Genomic DNA, 22,102 nt, shown 5'->3' on the forward strand with positions numbered 1-22,102 from the left:
TTTGCTTTTATATTCCAGCCCTCTTGAAATGGCTGCAGGATGGGGTGCAGACCTCTGTTTGGCCCCATTTCACCGATTATAGTTTCCATGGTTCGCTGATTGAAGCATCGAAGTGAGTGCAGAGGGTGAGCACTGGCTGCCTGTCTTTGATTGGTTGCTCTGCACTGGAGAGGGGAGAGCCTGCCACTGCACCCAGAGAGTGTTGCCCAGGCATTTTTTAAAATGTATTTAGGATGTGGACTTGGACTATAGACTCTTTTATCAGTCTTATAGTTTTAATATTCTGCTCGAAACGTTGACTGTACCTCTTCCTAGAGATGCTGCCTGGCCTGCTGCGTTCACCAGCAACTTTGATGTGTGTTGCTTGAAATTCCAGCATCTGCAGAATTCCTCGTGTTTAATATTCTGCATTCTTTTGCCTGATCTTGCCTTTTTGTGCGGGGAGACTGATTTGGGGGTCAGTGTGCCTGATCTAGTTTGTCTGTATTTTTTGTGTGGGGAGAGGGATTTGGGGGTCAATGTGCCTGATCTAGTTTGTTTGTATTTTTTGTGTGGGGAGAGGGATTTGGGGGTCAATGTGCCTGATCTAGTTTGTTTGTATTTTTTGTGTGGGGAGAGGGATTTGGGGGTCAATGTGCCTGATCTAGTTTGTTTGTATTTTTTGTGTGGGGAGAAGGATTTGGGGGGTAATGTGCCAGGTTTATTGAGTTTGTTTGTATTTTTTGTGTGGGGAGAGGGATTTGGGGGATAATGTGCCTGATCTAGTTTGTTTGTATTTTTTGTGTGGGGAGAGGGATTTGGGGGGTAATGTGCCAGGTTTATTGAGTTTGTTTGTATTTTTTGTGTGGGGAGAGGGATTTGGGGGATAATGTGCCTGATCTAGTTTGTTTGTATTTTTTGTGTGGGGAGAGGGATTTGGGGGTCAATGTGCCAGGTTTATTGAGTTTGTTTGTATTTTTTGTGTGGGGAGAGGGATTTGGGGGATAATGTGCCAGGTTTATTGAGTTTGTTTGTATTTTTTGTGTGGGGAGAGGGATTTGGGGGTCAATGTGCCAGGTTTATTGAGTTTGTTTGTATTTTTTGTGTGGGGAGAGGGATTTGGGGGGTCAATGTGCCAGGTTTATTGAGTTTGTTTGTATTTTTTGTGTGGGGAGAGGGATTTGGGGGTCAGTGTGCCTGATCTAGTTTGTTTGTATTTTTTGTGTGGGGAGAGGGATTTGGGGGGTCAATGTGCCAGGTTTATTGAGTTTGTTTGTATTTTTTGTGTGGGGAGAGGGATTTGGGGGGTCAATGTGCCAGGTTTATTGAGTTTGTTTGTATTTTTTGTGTGGGGAGAGGGATTTGGGGGGTCAATGTGCCAGGTTTATTGAGTTTGTTTGTATTTTTTGTGTGGGGAGAGGGATTTGGGGGTCAGTGTGCCTGATCTAGTTTGTTTGTATTTTTTGTGTGGGGAGAGGGATTTGGGGGGTCAATGTGCCAGGTTTATTGAGTTTGTTTGTATTTTTTGTGTGGGGAGAGGGATTTGGGGGTCAGTGTGCCTGATCTAGTTTGTTTGTATTTTTTGTGTGGGGAGAGGGATTTGGGGGGTCAATGTGCCAGGTTTATTGAGTTTGTTTTCTGAGCTGGAGGAGGGAATTGGGGTTGATGTGCCCGTTCCATTTTTGGTTTTTTTTGCAGGAGTGGGGGATTTGGGAATTGATTACCGTGCTGCCTTCCTTTCCTTTCTTGGTTTCACAGCTACAGAGAGAGCTGAAAAATTTCAGAGATATATACTTTGACAATAAATGAACCTTTGAACCTTTTGAATCAATGCTAACATTGCATTTACTTTCCTCATCACCAAAGTCCCTTTACATCTCAGATTTTTGAATTTTCCTGCCATTTAGTAAATAGTCTAAGCTTTTATTTCTTCTTCCAAAGTGCATGACCATACACTTCCCAACACCGTATTCTATTTGCCACTTCTTTGCCCATTCTTCCAATCTGTCTAAGTCCTTCTGTAGTCTCTCTACTTTCTCAAAAGTACTTGTTCCACACGTGTCTTCGTATCGTATGCAAACGTGGCCACAAAACCATCAATTCCATCATCAAAATAACTGATATATAATGTAAAAGGAAGTATTCCCAACACAGACTCCTGCGGAACACCACTAGTCACTAGCAGCCTACCAGAAAAGGCATCTTTTATTCCCATGCTTTGCCTTCTGCCAATCAGCCAGTGCTTTATCCATGCTAGTCCCTTTCCTACTATCTACGGGAGGTACTGCCTCAAGATGGCAACATCTATCATTAAAGATCCTCTCCATCCAGGTCATGCATCTTCTCCCAGCTCCCATCGGGCCGGAGGTACAGAAGCCTGAAGTCTCACACCACCAGGTTCAGGAACACATGAACTCAAGGTATACAGCAGATGCTGGAAATCCAGAACAGCGCACACAAAATGCTGGAGGAACTCAGCAGATCTGGCAGCGTCTATGAAGAGGAATAAGCCGTCAGCATTTTGACTCAGCCTGAAACGCTGACTGTTTATTCCCCTCCATAGATGCTGCCTGACCTGTCAGGTTCAGGAATAGCTACTTCCCTTCAACCATTAGGAGGTTAGGGAGGTCAGCTGGACACTGAAAACAAACTTCTGCAGTCATAATGTGTAATGTTGGCAGTATCCTGACTGGTTGCCACAGTCTGGTAGGTAATTCAAATGTTCAGGAACATGAAATATTGCAGTGAGCAGTGGACTAAAAATGACTTAGATTAGAAGAATATGTAAAGAAGTGGCAGGTGGAATACACTGTTGGGAAGTGCATGCACTTTGGTAGAAGGAATAAAAGCGTAACTATATTCTAAACGGGAGGAAGTTCAAAACACTCGAGGTGCAAGGAGATTTGGGAGCCCTCCTGCATGACCTGGGTGGTGGGGTCCCTGAATGGATGCTGATTTTCTGCGACAAAGCTACATATAGATATTTATATAAGGGCTCCTTATTTTAGAAAGGATATATTGACATTGGAGAGGTTTCAGAGAAGATTCATGAGAATGATTCCAGGAATGAAAGGGTTACTGTATGAGGAACGTCTGGCAGCTCTTGGGCTGTATTCCCTGGAGTTCAGGAGAATGAGGGGGGATCTCATAGAAACATTCCAAATGTTACAAGGCCTGAACAGATTAGATATGGCAAAGTTATTTCCCATGGTAGGGGAGTCCAGGACAAGAGGGAATGACTTCAGGATTGAAGGTCGTCCTTTAGGACGGAGATGTGGAGAAATTACTTTCGTTAGAGGGTGGTAAATCTGTGGAATTTGTTGCCACGAGCGGCTGTGGAAGCTCATTGGGTGTATTTAAGGCAGAGATAGATAGGTTCTTGATTAGCCAGGGTATCAGAGGGTTTGGGGTGAAAGCAGAGGAGTGGGGATGACTGGAAGAATTGGATCAGCCCATGATGGAATGGCAGAGCAGACTCGATGGGCCGAATGGCCTACTTCTGCGCCTATACCTTATGGTCTTAAATGCTTAGTTATGGGGAGAGCTTTCCCCGTGGTGGACTGGGCCGTACCCATTACTTTTTATAGGCTTTTCCCCTCTAGGGCATTGGCGTTTCCATACGATGCAGCCAGTCACCATACACTACTGAAGTTTGTGAAAGTTTTCGTGCTGTGAAACTGTCCCTAGGTTTTCATTATACCTGTTCATATACTTCTTCATGTGCCTTGCGGGTTACACGCTTGGGCGATCATGGCTGTCCACATCGAACGATCCCACGCACCGTCAATGGTATCTCGCACACTGAGATCTGTTAGTTCTTTCACAGTGTCCAGATATTTTTACTTTGCTTTCCTCTACCGCGTTTCCCAGGCATACCGCCTTGTAATGTAAGGCATTCTATTTCTCCCTTCCTGATGACATGGCCCAGGAACTTAATGTTTCCTCTCATTTAATGTTCTCATTAAAGTTATTTTCGTATGGGCACATTGGAGTACTGTACTCTATCTGTATATGATATTTTCAGCATTCTTCTAAGAAACCACATTTCTGTTGCTTCTAAGTTTCTTCGGAGTTCTGGTGTTACAGTCCATGTTTCGGAAGCATACAGCAAGATTGACCAGGTGTAACATTTTAGTAGCCTAAGCCTTGTCGTCATAGAAAAGTGTCTATTGGTAAAAATGGGTTTCATTTTCTGGAAGTTGGTTTCGGCAATTCTTTTTATTTCTACTTCACTTCTGGCATCTTGTGATATAAAGCTACCGCGGTAATTTTCGTCCCGTCTCTCGGTTGGTCGACAGGGGCGGAGGGGGAAAAGGATCAGGTTCCGCCGAGATTTGAACTCGGATCGCTGGATTCAGAGTCCAGAGTGCTAACCATTACACCACGGAACCCGCGCTGCTCAGCCAGCCGCAGGGAGGGGCCTTTCACAGCAGCGCCGCGCACGCGACGGCCACGGCATAGCAACGGCAGCGCCGCCCTCCTGATTGGTTATCCGGCAACTCCGTCTCTTACATCCAGCTCAGCTCAGCTCAGCTTTATTTCAGCAGACCGGGTCCCGGACATCATTGCAGCCGCGGTTGCGGGCGGGATGGAAACCCAAAGGCTTGCGGTAAACGTTGAAAACAAAGCCCGCCGGTCACGTGACACGGCCTGCGCCCGCCGCTCGCCGGGAAGATCCCTGTTTCCGCCGTGGTACCGCACTCGCAGTTACAGCGGCGAGAAGGTACGGGGCGTCGACCCCGGCTCCCGGGACGGGTGGACGGGGTTTGACTCCTGAGGGCGGGAGTGGACGGGGAGGACGTGACGTCAGGGTTTGGCGGACGGCGTTGCCGTGGAGACGCGGGTAATGGCGGAGCCGGAAGAGAGCGAGTGGGATGCGTGGATGGTGGAGACGCTGCGGCGGTGAGTGAGTGGGTTAGCAGCGGGCCGAGAGGCCGGAATGGCCTCTCTGTAAAAGCACCGGTGGGAAAAGACTCCATGATATAGTTGGGTTGGGGGTGGGGGAGACGGTGTACTGGAAACCGAGGTGCGGGTTGGAGGGAGGTACTGGGTGCCCGGGACCCTGGGGTGCGGGTTGGATGGAGGTACTGGGTGCCCGAGACCCCGGGGTGCGGGTTGGATGGAAGTACTGGGTGCCCGAGACCCCGGGGTGCGGGTTGGATGGAGGTACTGGGTGCCCGAGACCCCGGGGTGCGGGTTGGATGGAAGTACTGGGTGCCCGAGACCCCGGGGTGCGGGTTGGATGGAAGTACTGGGTGCCCGGGACCCTGGGGTGCGGGTTGGATGGAGGTACTGGGTGCCCGAGACCCCGGGGTGTGGGTTGGAGGGAGGTACTGGGTGCCTGGGACCCCGGGGTGCGGGTTGGAGGGAGGTACTGGGTGCCCGAGACCCCGGGGTGTGGGTTGGAGGGAGGTACTGGGTGCCTGGGACCCCGGGGTGCGGGTTGGAGGGAGGTACTGGGTGCCTGGGACCCCGGGGTGTGGGTTGGAGGGAAGTACTGGGTGCCCAGGACCCCGGGGTGCGGGTTGGAGGGAGGTACTGGGTGCCCGAGACCCCGGGGTGCGGGTTGGAGTGGAAACAACACACGGTGCGGTAAGATGTGACCCTTGGAGGTAGCAGAGGAGATGTTTCCCAAAACGATTCCAGGAATGAGGGACTTCAGCTCTGTGGATGGATCGGATCTGGTAGAGGGATTTCCATTCTGGACAGTTAATAACAGGGTAATCCAAAACTTACCACTCTATGCACATCACTATCATCATCATCATCAGGTGCCATGCCCAGTTTGAGCTTTGACTGCCATGGCCCACACACTCCTGTTTTGGGTCAAGTGGATCAATTCATTGGTATTCATTTCCAGTTCTCTGGCTGCTGTCTCGATCATCATTTGTCTTTGTCTTCCTCTTGCTTTCTTCCCTTCAATCTTTCCCATAATTACCGTGCATTTTAACTCCTCTTTCCTAGTCACATGCCCAATGAAGTTACGTTGTCTTTTCATGATCTCGTACATTATTTCTCTTCATGACATCCTCGTTAGATATTCATTTTGTCCATGATATTCTTTGCATCCTCCTCAAAAACCACATCTCTGCTGCTTCAATTCGTTTCCTCGTGTTACTAGGGCAATTTCCAGGGTCTGATTGACTGACTAGCCTGCCTCAGTGCACCGTGCAATGATTTGATCTGTATGAACAGCGTGCAAAACAGACCGTTCACTGTTCAGGTTACATGTGACAATAATCAATCAATGGCAATATTTTGAGGTGTGGATGGGAACAGGAACGTCCAGGGAAACAGCAGCTCTGCCGTGGTCTGTCCTAAGCCTGACTGCTAAAGGAGTCAGTTGGACATCCCCATCCCATAAAATCCTCAAGCTACAGAAACGCCAACGGAAGCATCCCGGGGAGAGGAAGGATGCTCAGACGTATGAAGACAGATGACTCTGGCAAACTGCTGTCGAAGGCTTCTGCCCCAGTAGGACTGATGGGTTAAGATGACACAGCCAGCGCCAGTGTGGTAGCAGCTCTGTTAGCAGCTTCACTGATCCCTTTCCCACCACTTGGTCTTTAAGCCTAATGTACCTCGGTGAGTCAAGTGCTTATTTTCAAATATCTGCTCTGTGAAGGGTTCAGGTATTTTGTTGCATTAAAGAAGTCACACTTGTCAACAATTTATCTTTTGTGCAACACACACAAAATGTTGGCGGAACTCAGCAGGCCAGTGGCCCAAAACATTGACTATACTTTTTTCCATAGATGCTGTCTGGCATGCTGAGTTTGTCCAGCTTGGATTTCCAGCATCTGTAGATATTCTCCTGTTTGTAATTTATTTTTTGTGAAAGGCTGAGGTATTTTGTTATTTTAAAGAAGTCACACTTGTCAACAATTTATCTAAGTTTTGATAAAGAGTCTTGACCTGATGCATCGACTGTACTCTTTTCCATAGATGCTGCCTGGCCTGTTGAGTTCCTCCAGCATTTTGTGTGTGTTGCTTGGATTTCCAGCATCTGCAGAATCTCCTGTGTTAATATCTTGTATTTCTATTTAGGCAGACACAAGATCGGAATCAGGTTTACATTATGAAATTTATTGTTTTGCAGCAGTGGTAGAGACTAGACGTAAAGTTAGTTTTAATTACAGAAGTAAATTGTGTAAAAATGGTGAGGTATTGTTCTTGTGTTCATGAGCCATTCAGAAAGCTGATGGCGGAGGGAAAGAACCTGTTTCTAAAATGTTGAGTCTGCATTTTCAGGCTCCCGTACCACCTCCCTGATACTGTTAATGAAAAGAGAGACTATACTGGGTGGTAAAGGTCATTTCTGATGGATGCTGCCTTTTGAAAGTGTCCTCTGGCAGGGAGGGTTGAGTGCATGGTGGAGATAGCTTCGTTTACAACCTTCATGTAATCCTCTGCATTGGAGCCTCCATACCGGATGGTGATGTAACCATCAGAAAACCCTCAACATCAGTGATAATACACTGCATTCCTTCTTAACGGGATGTCGTTTATAGGGCTGCTGTGAAGCAGCAGGGGAAAGGGACTGTCAACGTTGCTCTTCCGGGAACCAGTATCGATGGACCAAATGTCCTCGGTGAGCCACAGCAAATCACGTTCCACCATGTTCCCTCTGTCTGTTTCAGGTACAATGACCTTCACGTATTTGAACTGCAGGAACCAACGCGGGTTCTGGAGTGGATTCAGGACAGAAGTACGATGAGTTTTGTGCTTTATCCCCTTGAGTCTGTGCAGGTATTTGCATTATTGGGCGGCACGATGGTGTCGCAGTTAGCGTAAGACTGTACGGCACCGGTGATCTGGGATCAGCCTCGCCTCTGTAAGAATTATGAACACTTCCCCGTAACTGGGCTTTCTCCGGCTGCTGTGGTTTCCTCGTCTGTTAAACGATTGCACTAACCACTACGCCACTGTGCTGCCCTGCTTCTCTGCTTGGCGGGTCTGACTTATCGTTGATTTTTTGTGTTTGTTTTTGTATTGAATTTCCAACATTTGCAGCTTGTTTTTTGATTGTTTATTTGGTTATGTGCTGGAAAGGATGAAGCTAAGAACATAGAACATAGAATAGTACAGCACAGTACAGGCCCTTCAGCCCAAAATGTTGTGCCGACCCTCAAACCCTGCCTCCCATATAAGCCCTCACCTTAAATTCCTCCATATACCTGTCTAGTAGTCTCTTAAACTTCACTAGTGTATCTGCCTCCACCACTGACTCAGGCAGTGCATTCCATGCATCAACCACTCTCTGAGTAAAAAAACCTTCCTCTAATATTCCCCTTGAACTTCCCACCCCTTACCTTAAAGCCATGTCCTCTTGTATTGAGCAGTGGTGCCCTGGGGAAGAGGCGCTGGCTATCCACTCTATCTATTCCTCTTATTATCTTGTACACCTCTATCATGTCTCCTCTCATCCTCCTTCTCTCCAAAGAGTAAAGCCCTAGCTCCCTTAATCTCTGATCATAATCCATATTCTCTAAACCAGGCAGCATCCTGGTAAATCTCCTCTGTACCCTTTCCAATGCTTCCACATCCTTCCTATAGTGAGGTGACCAGAACTGGACACAGTACTCCAAGTGTGGCCTAACCAGAGTTTTATAGAACTGCAAGGTGCAGAGCATCTGGCATCTGATTTGTAATCTAGGGAGCGCGAAGCAGAGAATCAAATATCGCTGTGATGATTGTATGCTCTAGTATCAATTGTTTGGCGACAATAAAGTAGAGTAATTGAATAGTGGATCGGCTTTGTGTCAGATGTTTTCCTGCTGCATTGATCGCTTGTCTAAGTTTTGGTGATCCCTTCTAGTATCCATGTCTCTGTGTTCAATGTTAGTAATTTACTCATTTTAGAGATACAGCACGGTAAAAGGCCCTTCTCGACCAATGAGCCCCTACCGCCCATTACACCTGTGACCAGTTAACCTTCTGATCTGTACTGTACGTCTTTGGGATGTGGGAGGAAACTGGAGCACCCAGAGAAAACCCACGCAGTAACAGGGAGAATTGTACAAACTCCGTACAGACAGTGGCGGGAATTGAACCTGTGTCACTGGCACTGTAATAGTGTTACACTAACCTGAAACATTCAAATTTTAACATTTGCTTTTCTTTTTGTAAAATTATCTTCTATTTCAGATTTTCAGCAACTTTGGCATTAGGCTCTGAGTTACTCTTCCTCCTTGCCTCTCTACTGTTGTCTATTTGCCATCCACATACTGCACGTATGTGTCCCATTGGTTCATTAAGGTTGTCATAGGCGGGGGAGGTAGTGCGGATAAGCCCCCACTACCTATTAAATGCTCCCAATGGCGTGTGTCTCAAGCAGCCTCTGACAACCACGTCCAGCTCCTGGCCCTCATACCTGGCTCAGCCACTGAGCCCAGCAGAACTGTTTCCACTGACAGGAGAAGGGGGAAATGCAGGTTACTGACGCCTTAAAATCAATCACTTCAGGCAGACGGGGCTCATCAGCCATACTTGGTAGCCCATCGAGGAGAAGGAAAGCTCTGATGTGAAACCTCAGCTGCCTTGTGGCTGTACCCACTGATGGGGAAGGCTTTGGGAATAAACCCCGAGGGGAAAGATTCAGAGCTGGAGTCCCTAAGGCAGTCCTACACTGAGTTCACTGCTGACTGGTGACTCCTGTGATGCTGCTGGTACCAAACAGTATCAGTTTCTACTGTTCCTTTGGATTCATCAGCTGTGTGGAGAGGAGGAGCCTGCTGTATGGGCAACAGCTTGCTCTCCGTATTGTACTGCCCCGGCTTGTGTATGATAAACAAGGATGCAGCATCCATGGTTGACCCTGACCAACAAAGGACTGTGGCCCTGTATGTGCTGTACATGTCCCATATGGTGTTATGGCAGGGAAAAAGGCAGATGTATGCACAGCAAGTTGAGATAGACCAGCAGCTGGAGTGTGTGTGGGAGGGGTGACTGGAGGGGAAGTAACCGATTCTGTAGCATTGATCTGACCGCCTCTATCTGTCAGGTATCTGTGTCGCTGGCTACAGTGCTGTGAGGAACAATGAAATTCAGGAGCTCTCTCTCCCTCAGAAACTCTCGGCTAAAGACAAGCAGGTGAGGGGAGTGGGGATTCCCTAGAGAGGGTAACTGTGATGGAGGGTCTGGTCTGTGAGAGGGCAGGTGGGATGGGTGAATGTCAAGCGGTCTGTGCACTGTGGCCATACCCTACTGCCCTGCATGACAGGCTGCCCGGACAGCCGATGGATGGCGGCAGTGAAGGGTGAAATCACTCACAGGATAATGCCCAAACACGTCTTCCCAGAGATTCCTCACCATTTCGGGACTGCACTTTATAGGCTGAATGTGTAATGAGACAGAAAATGGAATGGACTATTGTCAACGTTGTAATAATTTTAGAACATAAAACACCACGGCAAGTCCAGGCCCTTCAGCTCAGAATGTTGTGCTGAACCTTTTCACTGACTTTTACGATCAATCCAACCCTTCCCTCCCACACCCCCTCCATTTTCTGTCATCCACATGCCTATTCAAGAGTCCCTTAGATGTCCTGAATGAATCTGCCTCTTCTACCCCGCTGTTAGGGTGTTCCATGCACCACCTGTCTCCGTAACAAAGTAAAGACCCAGGTATGCGTCCTCATTTCTGCTCTGGTTGTCCACTGGAGTACCTGCTACACTGCTACGAAGTCACCTCCCGTCCTCCTTTCTTCCAAAGAGAAAAGAGGTGGTGGGGGTGGGGGGGGGGGTGGGTTTGGTGTCTCCAGACTCTCCGGCAGACCACAGAGGGTATATCAGGATGATGCCACTCTCTCTCACTCCTGCAGGGACTTTGCCCCGAGAGGGATTTCCGCGTGGAGCGCGGCGGGTTCTCCCAGAGGCCTGTTTACCAATTGAAGCACGTTGCGGGGACAAGGTATGTTAATGTCTCAGTGTCTGCCAGGTTCCCTCACACCCCGTGGAATGGTAAGTCAGCCATGATGCAATGGCAGAGGACACTTGATGGGCTGAATGGCCTAATTCTGCTCTGTTCCATCTGACAGGCAATAAAACTTACAGACAGAGCACTTGGACTCTCATTAGTAAACATCTCCGTGTGGGGGAACTGAGCTGTAGTCTCCCATGTGATGGGTGGGAATACTACAGATTAAAGAAAATCTTTCTCACAACGTACATTAAAACCTGCAGTGAAATGCATTGTTTGCATCAACAACCACCACAGTGCTTTTGCTGCCTACAACCGGATAAAGGAGAACGAAATAATTGTTACTCCGGATCTGATGCAGCCCGAAAACAACACAGAAAGATAAAGGACACAATGATAAACACAATCAACATAAATACACAAGTCTTTGTAATGTGAGAGGAAATTGGAGCACTCAGGGGAAGCTCACGCTACCGTGTTGCCTGGCCAGGCACGGGGTGGGGGGCAAGTCACGATGAAGAGCCCAACCTGGTTCAGGGGTCTCGGGTAAGGAGGTGGTGGAGCTCCATTGTGGTGTAGAGGAAGGCTCTACAAAGGATATTCAAAACTGCCCAATGCATCAACAGTACCAGCCTACCCACCATCAACGGCATGCAAAAGTTTGGGCACCCCTGGTCAAAATTTCTGTTACTGTGAATAGCTAAGCCAGCGGTCCCCAACCACTGGTCCACAAAGCATGTGCTACCGGGCCGCGAGGAAACGATATGAGTCAGCTGCATCTTTCCTCATTCCCTGTCATGCACTGTTGAACTTGAACATTGGGTTGCCAACTGTCCCGTATTAGCTGGGACGTCCCGTATACTGGGCTAAATTGGTTTGTCCCATACAGGACCACCCTTGTCCTGTACTTCCCCCGTTAAGGTAGAGCGTTCCTATGAAACAGTTCGTGCCGAAATGGCATAAAGCGCAGAAGCAATTCCCATCAATTTATATGGGAAAATTTTTCAGCGTTCCCAGACCCTACCTACCAAATTGTACCAGATAACACATAAAACCGAAAATAACACTAACATATAGTAAAAGCAGGAATATGATAAATACACAGCCTATATAAAGTAGAAATAATGTATGTACAGTATAGTCGGGAAGATGAAAGCAAAACCAATTTGTGGGAGAAAAATTCAGCACGTATGCACACACAGGTGCCCGAGCAAGGCTTCGTAGTCATGGTAGTCTTTCCTGGGGTAAAGTGTCCCGGGATTTGACTGCTACTTTTGTCCTTTATTTGGGACTGAGAAAGTTGGCAACCCTAACTGTAAAAGTGAGTTTAACCCTACTTGAACACCGCACCCCACCCCACCCCCGGTTGGCCGGTCCGCAAGAATATCGTCAATATTAAACTGGTCCGCGGTGCAAAAAAGGTTGGGGACCCCTGAGCTAAACGAGTAAAGGATGACCTGATTTCCAAAAGGCATAAAGTTAAAGATGACACATTTCTTTAATATTACTTTTTTTTATTTGCATCTTTTACAGTTTCAACATAACAAAAAAGGAAAAGGGCCCGAAGCAAAAGTTTGGGCACCCTGCATGGTCAGTACTTAGCAACACCCCCTTTGGCAAGTATCACAGTAACAGAAATTTTGACCAGGGGTGCCCAAACTTTTGCATGCCACTGTAGCTACAGAAATGTGTCGGTAAAGGGCCAGTAACGTCGTGAAAGATTTCCCCCCACCCTGCTCGTGGACCGTTCGTTCGACTCCAGTCAGGGAGGAGGCTACCTAGCATCCACACCAGACCACTAGATTCAAAAACAGTTACATTCCCCAAAGCAGTAAGGCTGATCAACAACCCTGCAGCACTACATTATATGATTTCCTGTCAGTTACCTTATGACAGACTTTATGGATGTGCATTCCATCTATGTATATAAGCTTTCTTATGTATTTCTATTTATTGTAATATTTATTACTTCTTCATCTTTGTTTTTTTTGTGCTGCATCAGATGTGGAGTAACAGTTATTTTGTTCTTTACACTTGTGTTGTGGAAATGACATTAAACAATCTTGAACAGGAAAATCGTGGAACTGTTACTGAGCTGCCCTCTAACTCTGCCCACAGCCTGCTGGTGAGCAGTGGCCCCCCGGACCCCTCGCTGCAGGTCTGGCGACTGGCAACCGATGACAGTGGTGAGTGAGTGGGGCTCCGGTCGCGGGCGGGTCTGCGCCTAGGAGTGAAGTGCTCACTGACCGTGGCGCTAAGAGCGGCGGGAGGGAAGCATCGGTTTGATTGTGGAGAAGGGTCAGCACAAGATCATGGTCTGAAGGGCCTATTCTGAACTGTTCTCTGTTCTATTCACTCCCTTATCCTGGTTTGAGTTCCAGTCAGAGGAATGCTTTTTAAACACTGAATTCATTGAATCTGGGTACAGTGGGGAAAGTTGTCTGTGGCTAGCAGGATACTGATGAACCGGGAAAGTGGGCAATGGAACAGCAGATGGTATTTCTTCCAAGAATCATGACATTCTGGAATGGTTCTGGAGGACTGGAAAATGTCCTCCACTCTTTAAGATGGGAGAGAGCCGGAAGAAAGGAAATTATAGGTCAGTTAACCTGGCTTTAGTGGTTGCGAAGGTGTTGGAGTCTATTATTAAGTCCTGAAGAAGGGTCTCACTCGATATGTTTGCCTAACCCGCTGAGTACCTCCAGCATTTTGTGTCTGTTGCTCTGGATTTCCAACATCTGCTGGCTTTCTCTTATTTATTATTAACAGTTACTTGGAGGCACATGATAAAGTAGGCCAAGTCAACGTGGTTTCTTCAAGGGGATATCTTTTGTGACAAATCTGTTGGAATTCTTTGAGGAAATATCAGGCAGGATAGACCAAGGAGAGTCAGTGGATGTTGTTTATTTGGATTTTCAAAAGGCCTTTGACAAGGTGCCACAACCGAGGCTGCTGAACAAAATAAAAAGCCTATGATATTACAGGAAAGATCCTAGCATGGATAGAAGATTGGTTGACAGCAGGAGGCAAAGAGTGGGAATGAAGGGGGACTGAACGGCTGCAGAAGACTAGTGGTGCTCTGCAGGAGTCAGTACTGGAACTGTTTTTTCATGTTATATGTCACGAATTTGGATGATGGAATTAATTGTTTTGTGGCCAAGTTTGCAGACAGTATGAAGATTGATAGAGGAGCAGGTAGTGTTGAGGAATCAGGGAGTATGCAGAAGGACTTCGATTGGGGAATGGGCAGATGGAGTATAGCACGGGTCATGCATTTTGGTAGAAGAAATAAAGATGAAGGCTATTTTCTAAACAGGGAGAAAATCTCAAAAAAAAATCAGAGCTGCAAAGGGACTTGGGAGTCTTTGTACAGGGTACCCTAAAGGTTAACCTGCAGGTTGTATTGGTATTGAGGAAGGCAGATACAATGTTAGCATTCATTTTCAAGCAGACTAGAATATAAGAGCAAGGATGTAATGCTGGGGCTTTATAAGGCATTATTCAGACTGCAAAGGAGTATTGTGAGCAGTTTTGGGCATCTTATCTAAAAGATGTTCTGGCCTTGGAGAGGGTCCAGAGAAGGTTTGCAAGAATGATTCCAGGAATGAAAGGGTAGCGTAAGAGGAGCAGTTGATGGCTCTGGGCCTGTGCTCACTGGAGTTCAGAAGAATGAGGGGGAATCTTATTGAAACCTGTCAAATATTGAAAGGCCTAGACAGTGGATGTGGAGAGGATGTTTCCTGAAGTGGGAGGGTCTAGGACCAGAGGACACAACCTTGGTATAGAGGAAGGTAGATATAAAACAGATGAGGAGGAATTTCTTTGGCTAGAGCCTGGTGAATCTGTGGTTTTTACTGCCACAGAGGGCTGTGGAGGCCAACTCATTGGGTATATTTACAGCAGTATGGGCATCAAAGATGGGAAGAAGGCAGGAGAATGGGATTGAGAGGTATAATAATCAGCCATGATTGAATGGCAGAGCAGACTAGGTGGCTACAAGTGGCCTAATTCTGCTCCTATGTCATGTGGTCTTCAACTCATACATGGGTGAATGTGTAGGTGCTAGCCTGGTTCACCCAGTGAAAAATAAAGCTGATAATGATTAGCTTTATTTGTCACATGTACATCAAAACACAAATGAATCTCAGGATTGGATGTGCTGACATTAGATTAGATTCAACGTTATTGTCATTGTGCCGAGTACAGATACAAAGCCAATGAAATGCATTTAGCATCTGACCAGAAATGCAAAGAATAGTGTTATTTACAAAATAACTGCGAATAAAAAAAGTGCTACAGCACACAAATATAAAAGTACTGAGACAGTACAATATGGGTGCAATACTGCTTAGCGCTGTGATGTGAGGTTCAGCAGGGTCACAGCCTCAGGGAAGAAGCTCTTCCTGTGCCTGCTGGTGCGGGAGCGGAGGCTCCTGTAGCGCCTACCGGATGGGAGGAGAGTAAAAAGTCCATGGTTAGGGTGAGATGCATCCCTGATAATGCTTTTCACCCTGTCCAGGCAGCGCTTATGGTAGATGTTCTCAATGGTGGGCAATTGGGTGCCGATAATCTGCTGGGCAGTTTTCACCACCCGCTGGAGTGCTTTGCGATGCGATACGGGACAATTGCCATACGGTTTGATAATAAATTTACTTTGGAACGTAGTGAAATGCATTGTTTGCATCAGGATGTGCTGGGGACAGCCCGTAGGTGTCGCCATACTACTGGCACCAGTGTAACATGTCCAAAACTCACTAACCTTAACTTGTACGTCTTTCATGTGTGAGGAAACCCATGCAGTAACTGGGAGAATGTTCAAACTCCTTACAGTGATGGAATTGAGTATGTTAAAGTTTGTCCTGAACCTTGTGGCCCATCAGACTGGTGCTTATGCTGGTTTCTGTGGCGTGAAGCGACTGAGAGTACGAGACTCCCCCCCCCCCCCCCCCCCCGGATAGGACGCCAGTCTATCGCGAGGTTAACCCCCAACATTTGCCGGTACCCATTTTCAGCTGGGTGGACTGGAGCAGTGTGTGGTTAAGTGCCTTGTTCAAGGACACAACATGCTGCCTTGGCTGAGACTCAAACCCACGACCTTAAGATCGTGAGCCCAACGCCCTAACCACTCGACCACGCGCCACACCGGAATTGAATATGGGTCATTGTTTAAAATGTCTATTGCTTATTCCTTTTCATAGCTGCTGCCAGACCTACTGAGTTCCTCTGTATTTTGTGCGTTACTCCAGCTCTTTCTGCTCAGTTGTTTTCCAGTGGGAGTAAACCATAGCTTCTTTGAAAGGTCTAGCATCAGCCCAGTGGGCTGAAGGGCCACCACTTGTGTGCACCGTTCCCTGGCTCTGATGTTAATTCTGCTTTTCTCCCTATGACAGATGCCATCTCGTTGCTGACCACATTTCCATGCTCCAGCGTGGTGGGCGGGTGGTCACGGATTTCTGTCACCTCCTCTCCAACCCCCCGGGTGCTTTGGAGTTCGACGACCAGTGACCTCACTGTCCAGGAAATTGAGACGCAGTCGGTGCTATTCTCCGGAATTGGTAATCCGATGCTCCCTCCGGAGGAGTGATGGGTGTGTGGAGGGAGAGGGGTGGGGGCAGAGCCTCTGACTGAAGCCCACTCCTCCCTCCGGAGGGAGTTACTTAGTGCAGATCTGGAACAGATCAGGCCATTGTGAGCGGAGGATCAGATGGGAAGGGGATAGGGAGGTTAAACATGACCGGTGCTATCTCCTTACCGTCTGTCCTGGGCAAAAGGAGTGGGTGATTCTGTTCATTAGGTCAAATGTGTAATATGACAGAAAATGGACCTGAATATTTCCGGTGTTGCAGTAGTTGACTGAATGAAAAGAGGGAGTGGGAAGTGGGAGGGATTGTGATGGTGCTGGTTTGGGAATGTGTGCAGTGGGAGAGATTGGGAAGATGTCAGTTTGGGAATGTGTGCAGTGGGAGGGATTGGGAAGATGTCAGTTTGGGAATGTGTGCAGTGGGAGGGATTGGGAAGATGTCAGTTTGGGAATGTGTGCAGTGGGAGGGATTGGGAAGATGTCAGTTTGGGAATGTGTGCAGTGGGAGGGATTGGGAAGATGTCAGTTTGGGAATGTGTGCAGTGGAAGGGATTGGGAAGATGTCAGTTTGGGAATGTGTCATGGAAGGGATTGGGAAGATGTCAGTTTGGGAATGTGTGCAGTGGGAGGGATTGGGAAGATGTCAGTTTGGGAATGTGTGCAGTGGGAGGGATTGGGAAGATGTCAGTTTGGGAATGTGTGCAGTGGGAGGGATTGGGAAGATGTCAGTTTGGGAATGTGTGCAGTGGGAGGGATTGGGAAGATATCAGTTTGGGAATGTGTCATGGAAGGGGTTGGGAAGGCGTCAGTTGTTTGGCAAGGTGTGTAGCGGGAGTCACGGAGGGAGAATACTAACTCAGCTCCCAATCTGTGTCTTTGTCCCATCTAATGGGAGTGTTAACCTTCCCCACAGGAGCAGAAGACCATGAACCAATCAGTATGCTGGAGTTCCTTGACCATTCTACCTTCATCATCTGCTCAATGAACGGCCGCCTGCGATTGGCTGACATGCGGCAGAGCCCAAGTCTGATTGGACACTCGGGCCTGCCTTCTGGCAGCAGCCATTGGACAATGGCACTGGCACCCGGTTGCTCGGCAGTGGGGAGACTGTCCTTGGATGGAGAGGTGGTGCTGACTGATTGTCGAGACCTGAGCAAGGTTCTGGGGCAAGCAGAGCTGGATATACCCAGGCCAGTGATCTGCAGTGACCACCTATCCCTGAGCTGGGCACCGCGACTACATCAGCACTTTGCAGTGTCAGGTAGGTTGGTGGTGTGTGTTCCTTAGTCCTAGAGTGCCATAGCACAGGAACAGCCCCTTCAGGCCATGTAGTTCATTGTGAACTGTTATTCTGCCTAGTCTCTAGACAACAGCCCTCCATGCCCCTCTCATCCAAACTCCTCTTAAATGTTGCAATCAAACCGCATTCACCATTTCCATTCCGCAACTCATTCCACACTTGTATCACCTTCCGGTGAAGAAGTTCCCAGTCAGGTTTCCCTTAGATATTTTCTCTTTCACCCTTAATCTGTGACCTCTAGCCTTAGTCTCACCCAACCTCAGTGGAAAAATCCTGCTTACATTTACCCTATCTATACCCCTCATAATCTTGTTACCCCAATCGAGTCTCTCCACATTCTCCTGTGCTCCAGGGAATAAAGTTCCAAACTATTCAATCTTTCCCTTTAACTCAGGTCCTCAAATCCCAGCAAAGCAACATCCTTGTAAAGTTTCTTTACACTCTTTCAATCTGTAGGTAGGTGAACACAACTGCAGACAATACTCCAAATTAGGCTTCCCCAACTTCTTTTACAACTTCATCATAATATCCCAACTGCTGTGCTCAGTACATTGATTTATGGAGGCCAGTGTGCCAAAAGCTTTCTTTATAACCTTATCTACCTGTGTGCCACTTTCAAGGAATTATGGAATTAGTCAGAAGTACCAGGGCTGATAGTCATAAACACAAGGGAAGGTCTTTCTTGCTTTCATTGGCCTTTAGCCTAATGCCCTGTCCAAGAGGATGCATGTGGTCAGAAAGGAAGCTGGTGCACATACTCCTGTCTACATCACCTTTTTGAGTTTGAGAGGGCTTTAAGTTTCTAGGTGTGAACATCACCAATACTGTATCTGGTCCTGGTTCAATCACACTGATGTGACAGCTTCTCTATTTCCTCAGGAGGCTAAAGAAATTCAGCATGATTCAGTCAGCTCTTACCAATATTTATCAATGTACCATATAATCTGTCTTGATGCATCCTGGCCTGGTATAGCAACTGCTATGCCCATGACCACAGGAAACTTCAGGGAGTTGTGAACACAGCTTAGCTTGTCACAGGAGCCAGCTTCCTTTTCATGGACCCTGTCTACACTTCTCACTACATCAGTAAAGCAGCCAGCATAATCAAAGACTTCTCCCACCCTGGTCATTATCTTTTCTCCATCCTCCCGTCACATATGGGAGTAGACCATGGCATCTGGGTAAACTCTTAGATAGAGTGGATGTAGAGAGGATATTTCCTATAGTGGGGGAGTCTAGAACCAGAGGGCACAGCCTCAGAATAGAAGCACATCCATTTAGAACACACATCAGGAATTTCTTTAACCAGAGTGTGGTGAATCTGGAATTCATTGCCACAGACAGCTGTAGAGGCCAAGTCACAGACATAGAAACACAGAAAACCTACAGCACAATACAGGCCCTCCGGTCCAGAATGCTGTGCTGAACATGTACTTACTTTAGAAATTACCTAGGGCTACCCATAGCCCTCTATTTTTCTAAGCTCCATGTACCTATCCAAAAGTCTCTTAAAAGACCCTATCGTATCCGTCTCCACCACTGTCAGCGGCAGCCCATTCCACGCACTCACCACTCTGGTGTTTATTTAAAAAAAAACTTATCTCTGACATCTCCTCTGTAGCTACTTCCAAGCACCTTAAAACTGTGCCCTCTTATGTTAGCCATTTCAGCTCTGGAAAAAAGCCTCTGACTATCCACATGATCAATGCCTCTCTCATCATCTTGTACACCTCTATCAGGTGACCTCTCATCCTCCGTCGCTTCAAGGAGAAAAGGCCAAGTTCACTCAATTTATTCTCATAAGGCACGCTCCCCAATCCAGGCAATATCCTTGTAAATCTCCTCTGCACCCTTTCTATAGTTTCCACTGAGCACCAGAAGTGGGGTCTGACCAGGGTCCTATATAGCTGTAACATTACCTCTTGGCTCTTGAACTCAATCCCACAGTTGCTGAAGGCCAATGCACCGTATGCCCTCTTAACCACGGAGTCAACCTTTGCAGCTGCTTTGAGCGTCCCATAGAATCTGATCTCAAGAGCCCTCTGATCCTCCACATTGCCAGGAGTCTTACCATTAATGCTGTACTCTGCCATCATAGTTGACCAACCAAAATGAACCACCTCACACTTACCTGGGTTGAACTCCATCTGCCACTTCTCAGCCCAGTTTTTCATCCTATTGATGAACTGCTGTAACCTCTGACAGCCCTCCACAATACTCCCAACCTTTGTGTCATTAGATGTATTTAAAGCAGAGGTGGAGAGGTTCGTGATTAGTCGGGCTGTCAAAGATTAAGGGGAGAAGCAGGGGAATGGTGTTGAGAGGGATTGAATGGTGGATTAGACTCGATGTGCTGAGTGGCCTAATTCTGCTCCTGTGCTTTGTGAATTTATGAAACATGCAAACTCTGACCACATCGTCAGTTTCTTCCCACCCTCAGCACTGCCCCCGGGCGGTTAGGAGGATACGGTGGATGGGATGGGAGGCCAGTGACACGTTGATTGTTGTGTGTCTCTGCACCTGCAGGTTTCGATGGCACTGTTCATGTCTACGATGCCGGCTCATGGTCTGCAGGTCCTCACCGGGCGGAGCCTGTCTTCATCCACCGGGGCCACAGTGTGGGTGCGGAGTTGGACCACGAGCCGCCATTGGTCACCATGCATGTTTGGCACCCCTGGAAGGAGCGAGTTCTGCTCTCGGCTGCTGATGACAGCTCTCTGCACGTGTGGGACTGGGTGGCTCAGGATGGGACCTGATCTATCAGCCATCTCCTGCTCCCTCCTGGACCTCACTGCTTTGGGCTGCAGTCAGTGGGAGGGTTGTTGCTGGTGGCCACAGTCCACATTTCATCAGCTGCCAATTGTCACCGTGTGACCCTACTCCCTCTGGAGGGCAGAGTACCTTAATTTTTATGAGGGATGAGAAATTCACGGGCTTCCTATTGCTCAGAATGTGTATTGTGTGTGGGTGCACATTTGTGGGAAGGGTGTGCACGGGAGTCTGTTTGCGTCTGTGTGCCGCGTTTTCTGCATGTATGTACAGCTAAGTCAGGAACAATACAAAATGCTGGAGAAAGTCAGCATTTCTGGAGAGAAATAAACAATCAATGTTGTGGGCCTGTTAGAGTGAGTTTTTTTTGGGTAGATGATTTGTTTACACTTAAATGACTTTGGCCACCAGACTTCTATTTGACTATTTGAAGTACTGTGGATTGAGTCCACAACAATGCGCTTCCTAAAAAGGTGTGAATACCCGATGCTTCTGGCACAGTAGTTTGACCTGATGCTGTAGTTTGGAAGACAGTATTATCTATACATTATAAATATTAATTGTCTTCTATGTTAGCACGGGAAATGCCAAATAAATGTATCGTAGACTTAACTTGCATACTTAAAGGCTGTGGATACCAACCCAGACATGTTGGCGTCGGAAGGAAAGGATGGTGTGATATTTTGTATGTAGCTTCAATAGGAAGCATTGTCTATAACTTTTTAAGTAGCGATTGCCTTTGTGGTTAGCATATAAATATCGAGTCCACATTGGGCTAGCAGACCTTTCTCCCGAAAGCGTCTCCGTCTGTAGATGCCTGCTGTACCTTGTTGTGTTGAATAAAGAAGCTGCTTTGTATCTACCAGTGACTCTGTCTCTCCGGTAATTTCATCCACGCTACAATAGGCCAAGTCCCTTCTTCCCCTGAAACCTCAACCATTTATTGCCCTCTATAGATGAGTTCCTCCAGCATTTTATGTGTGTTGTCATAGTTCAAAGTAAGAAGTATATATATCTTTCAGGGATTCACAGTAAATACCAAGAAACACAATAAAATCAACAAAAACAATAGACAATAGGTGCAGGAGTAGGCCATTTGGCCCTTTGAGCCAGCACCGCCATTCGCTGTGATCATGGCTGATCATCCACAATCAGTACCCTGTTCCTGCCTTCTCCCCATATCCCTTCACTCCACTATCTTTAAGAGCTCTATCTAACTCTTTCTTGAAAGAATCCAGAGAATTGGCCTCCACTGCCTTCTGAGGCAGAGCATTCCACAGAACCACAACCCTCTGTGTGAAAAAGTTTTTCCTCAACTTCATTCTAAATGGTCTACTCCTTATTCTTAAACTGTGGCCTCTGATTCTGGACTCCCACAACATTGGGAACATGTTTCCTGCCTCTAGCGTGTGCAATCCCTTAATAATCTTATATGTTTCAATCAGATCCCCTCTCATAAATTCCAGAGTATACAAGCCCAGTTGCTCCAATCTTTCGACATATGACAGTCCCGCCATCCCGGGAATTAACCTCGTGAACCTACGCTGCACTCC

The 22,102-nt window shown here is 47.3% G+C and overlaps 2 protein-coding genes and 1 non-coding gene across 3 annotated transcripts in view; 1 reads left to right on the plus strand and 2 right to left on the minus strand.

Moving 5' to 3' along the window:
- LOC140199954 (rho-related GTP-binding protein RhoG-like) overlaps positions 1–3,756 on the minus strand; it is a 31,399-nt gene extending 27,643 nt beyond the window's left edge. Inside the window, exon 1 of the mRNA XM_072262465.1 lies at positions 3,680–3,756. The gene's annotated coding sequence lies outside the window, so the exon portion shown is untranslated. The remainder of the gene's footprint in view (positions 1–3,679) is intronic.
- A 542-nt stretch (positions 3,757–4,298) lies between these two features.
- Positions 4,299–4,370, minus strand: trnaq-cug (transfer RNA glutamine (anticodon CUG)). Its single transcript has one exon. It is a non-coding gene; the product is annotated as a tRNA-Gln (tRNA).
- Positions 4,371–4,469: 99 nt separating this feature from the next.
- On the plus strand, positions 4,470–21,411 carry wdr73 (WD repeat domain 73). The gene is made up of 8 exons (XM_072262463.1): positions 4,470–4,881; positions 7,620–7,687; positions 9,983–10,071; positions 10,802–10,890; positions 13,018–13,085; positions 16,290–16,454; positions 17,394–17,741; positions 20,307–21,411. Exons 1-8 carry the CDS (start codon positions 4,826–4,828, stop codon positions 20,534–20,536), a joined length of 1,113 nt encoding a protein of 370 aa, XP_072118564.1. The 5' UTR covers positions 4,470–4,825; the 3' UTR covers positions 20,537–21,411.
- Positions 21,412–22,102: the final 691 nt, after the last annotated feature.

The sequence above is a fragment of the Mobula birostris genome, chromosome 7 (assembly GCF_030028105.1).
Source record: "Mobula birostris isolate sMobBir1 chromosome 7, sMobBir1.hap1, whole genome shotgun sequence".
Lineage (NCBI taxonomy): Eukaryota > Metazoa > Chordata > Chondrichthyes > Myliobatiformes > Myliobatidae > Mobula > Mobula birostris.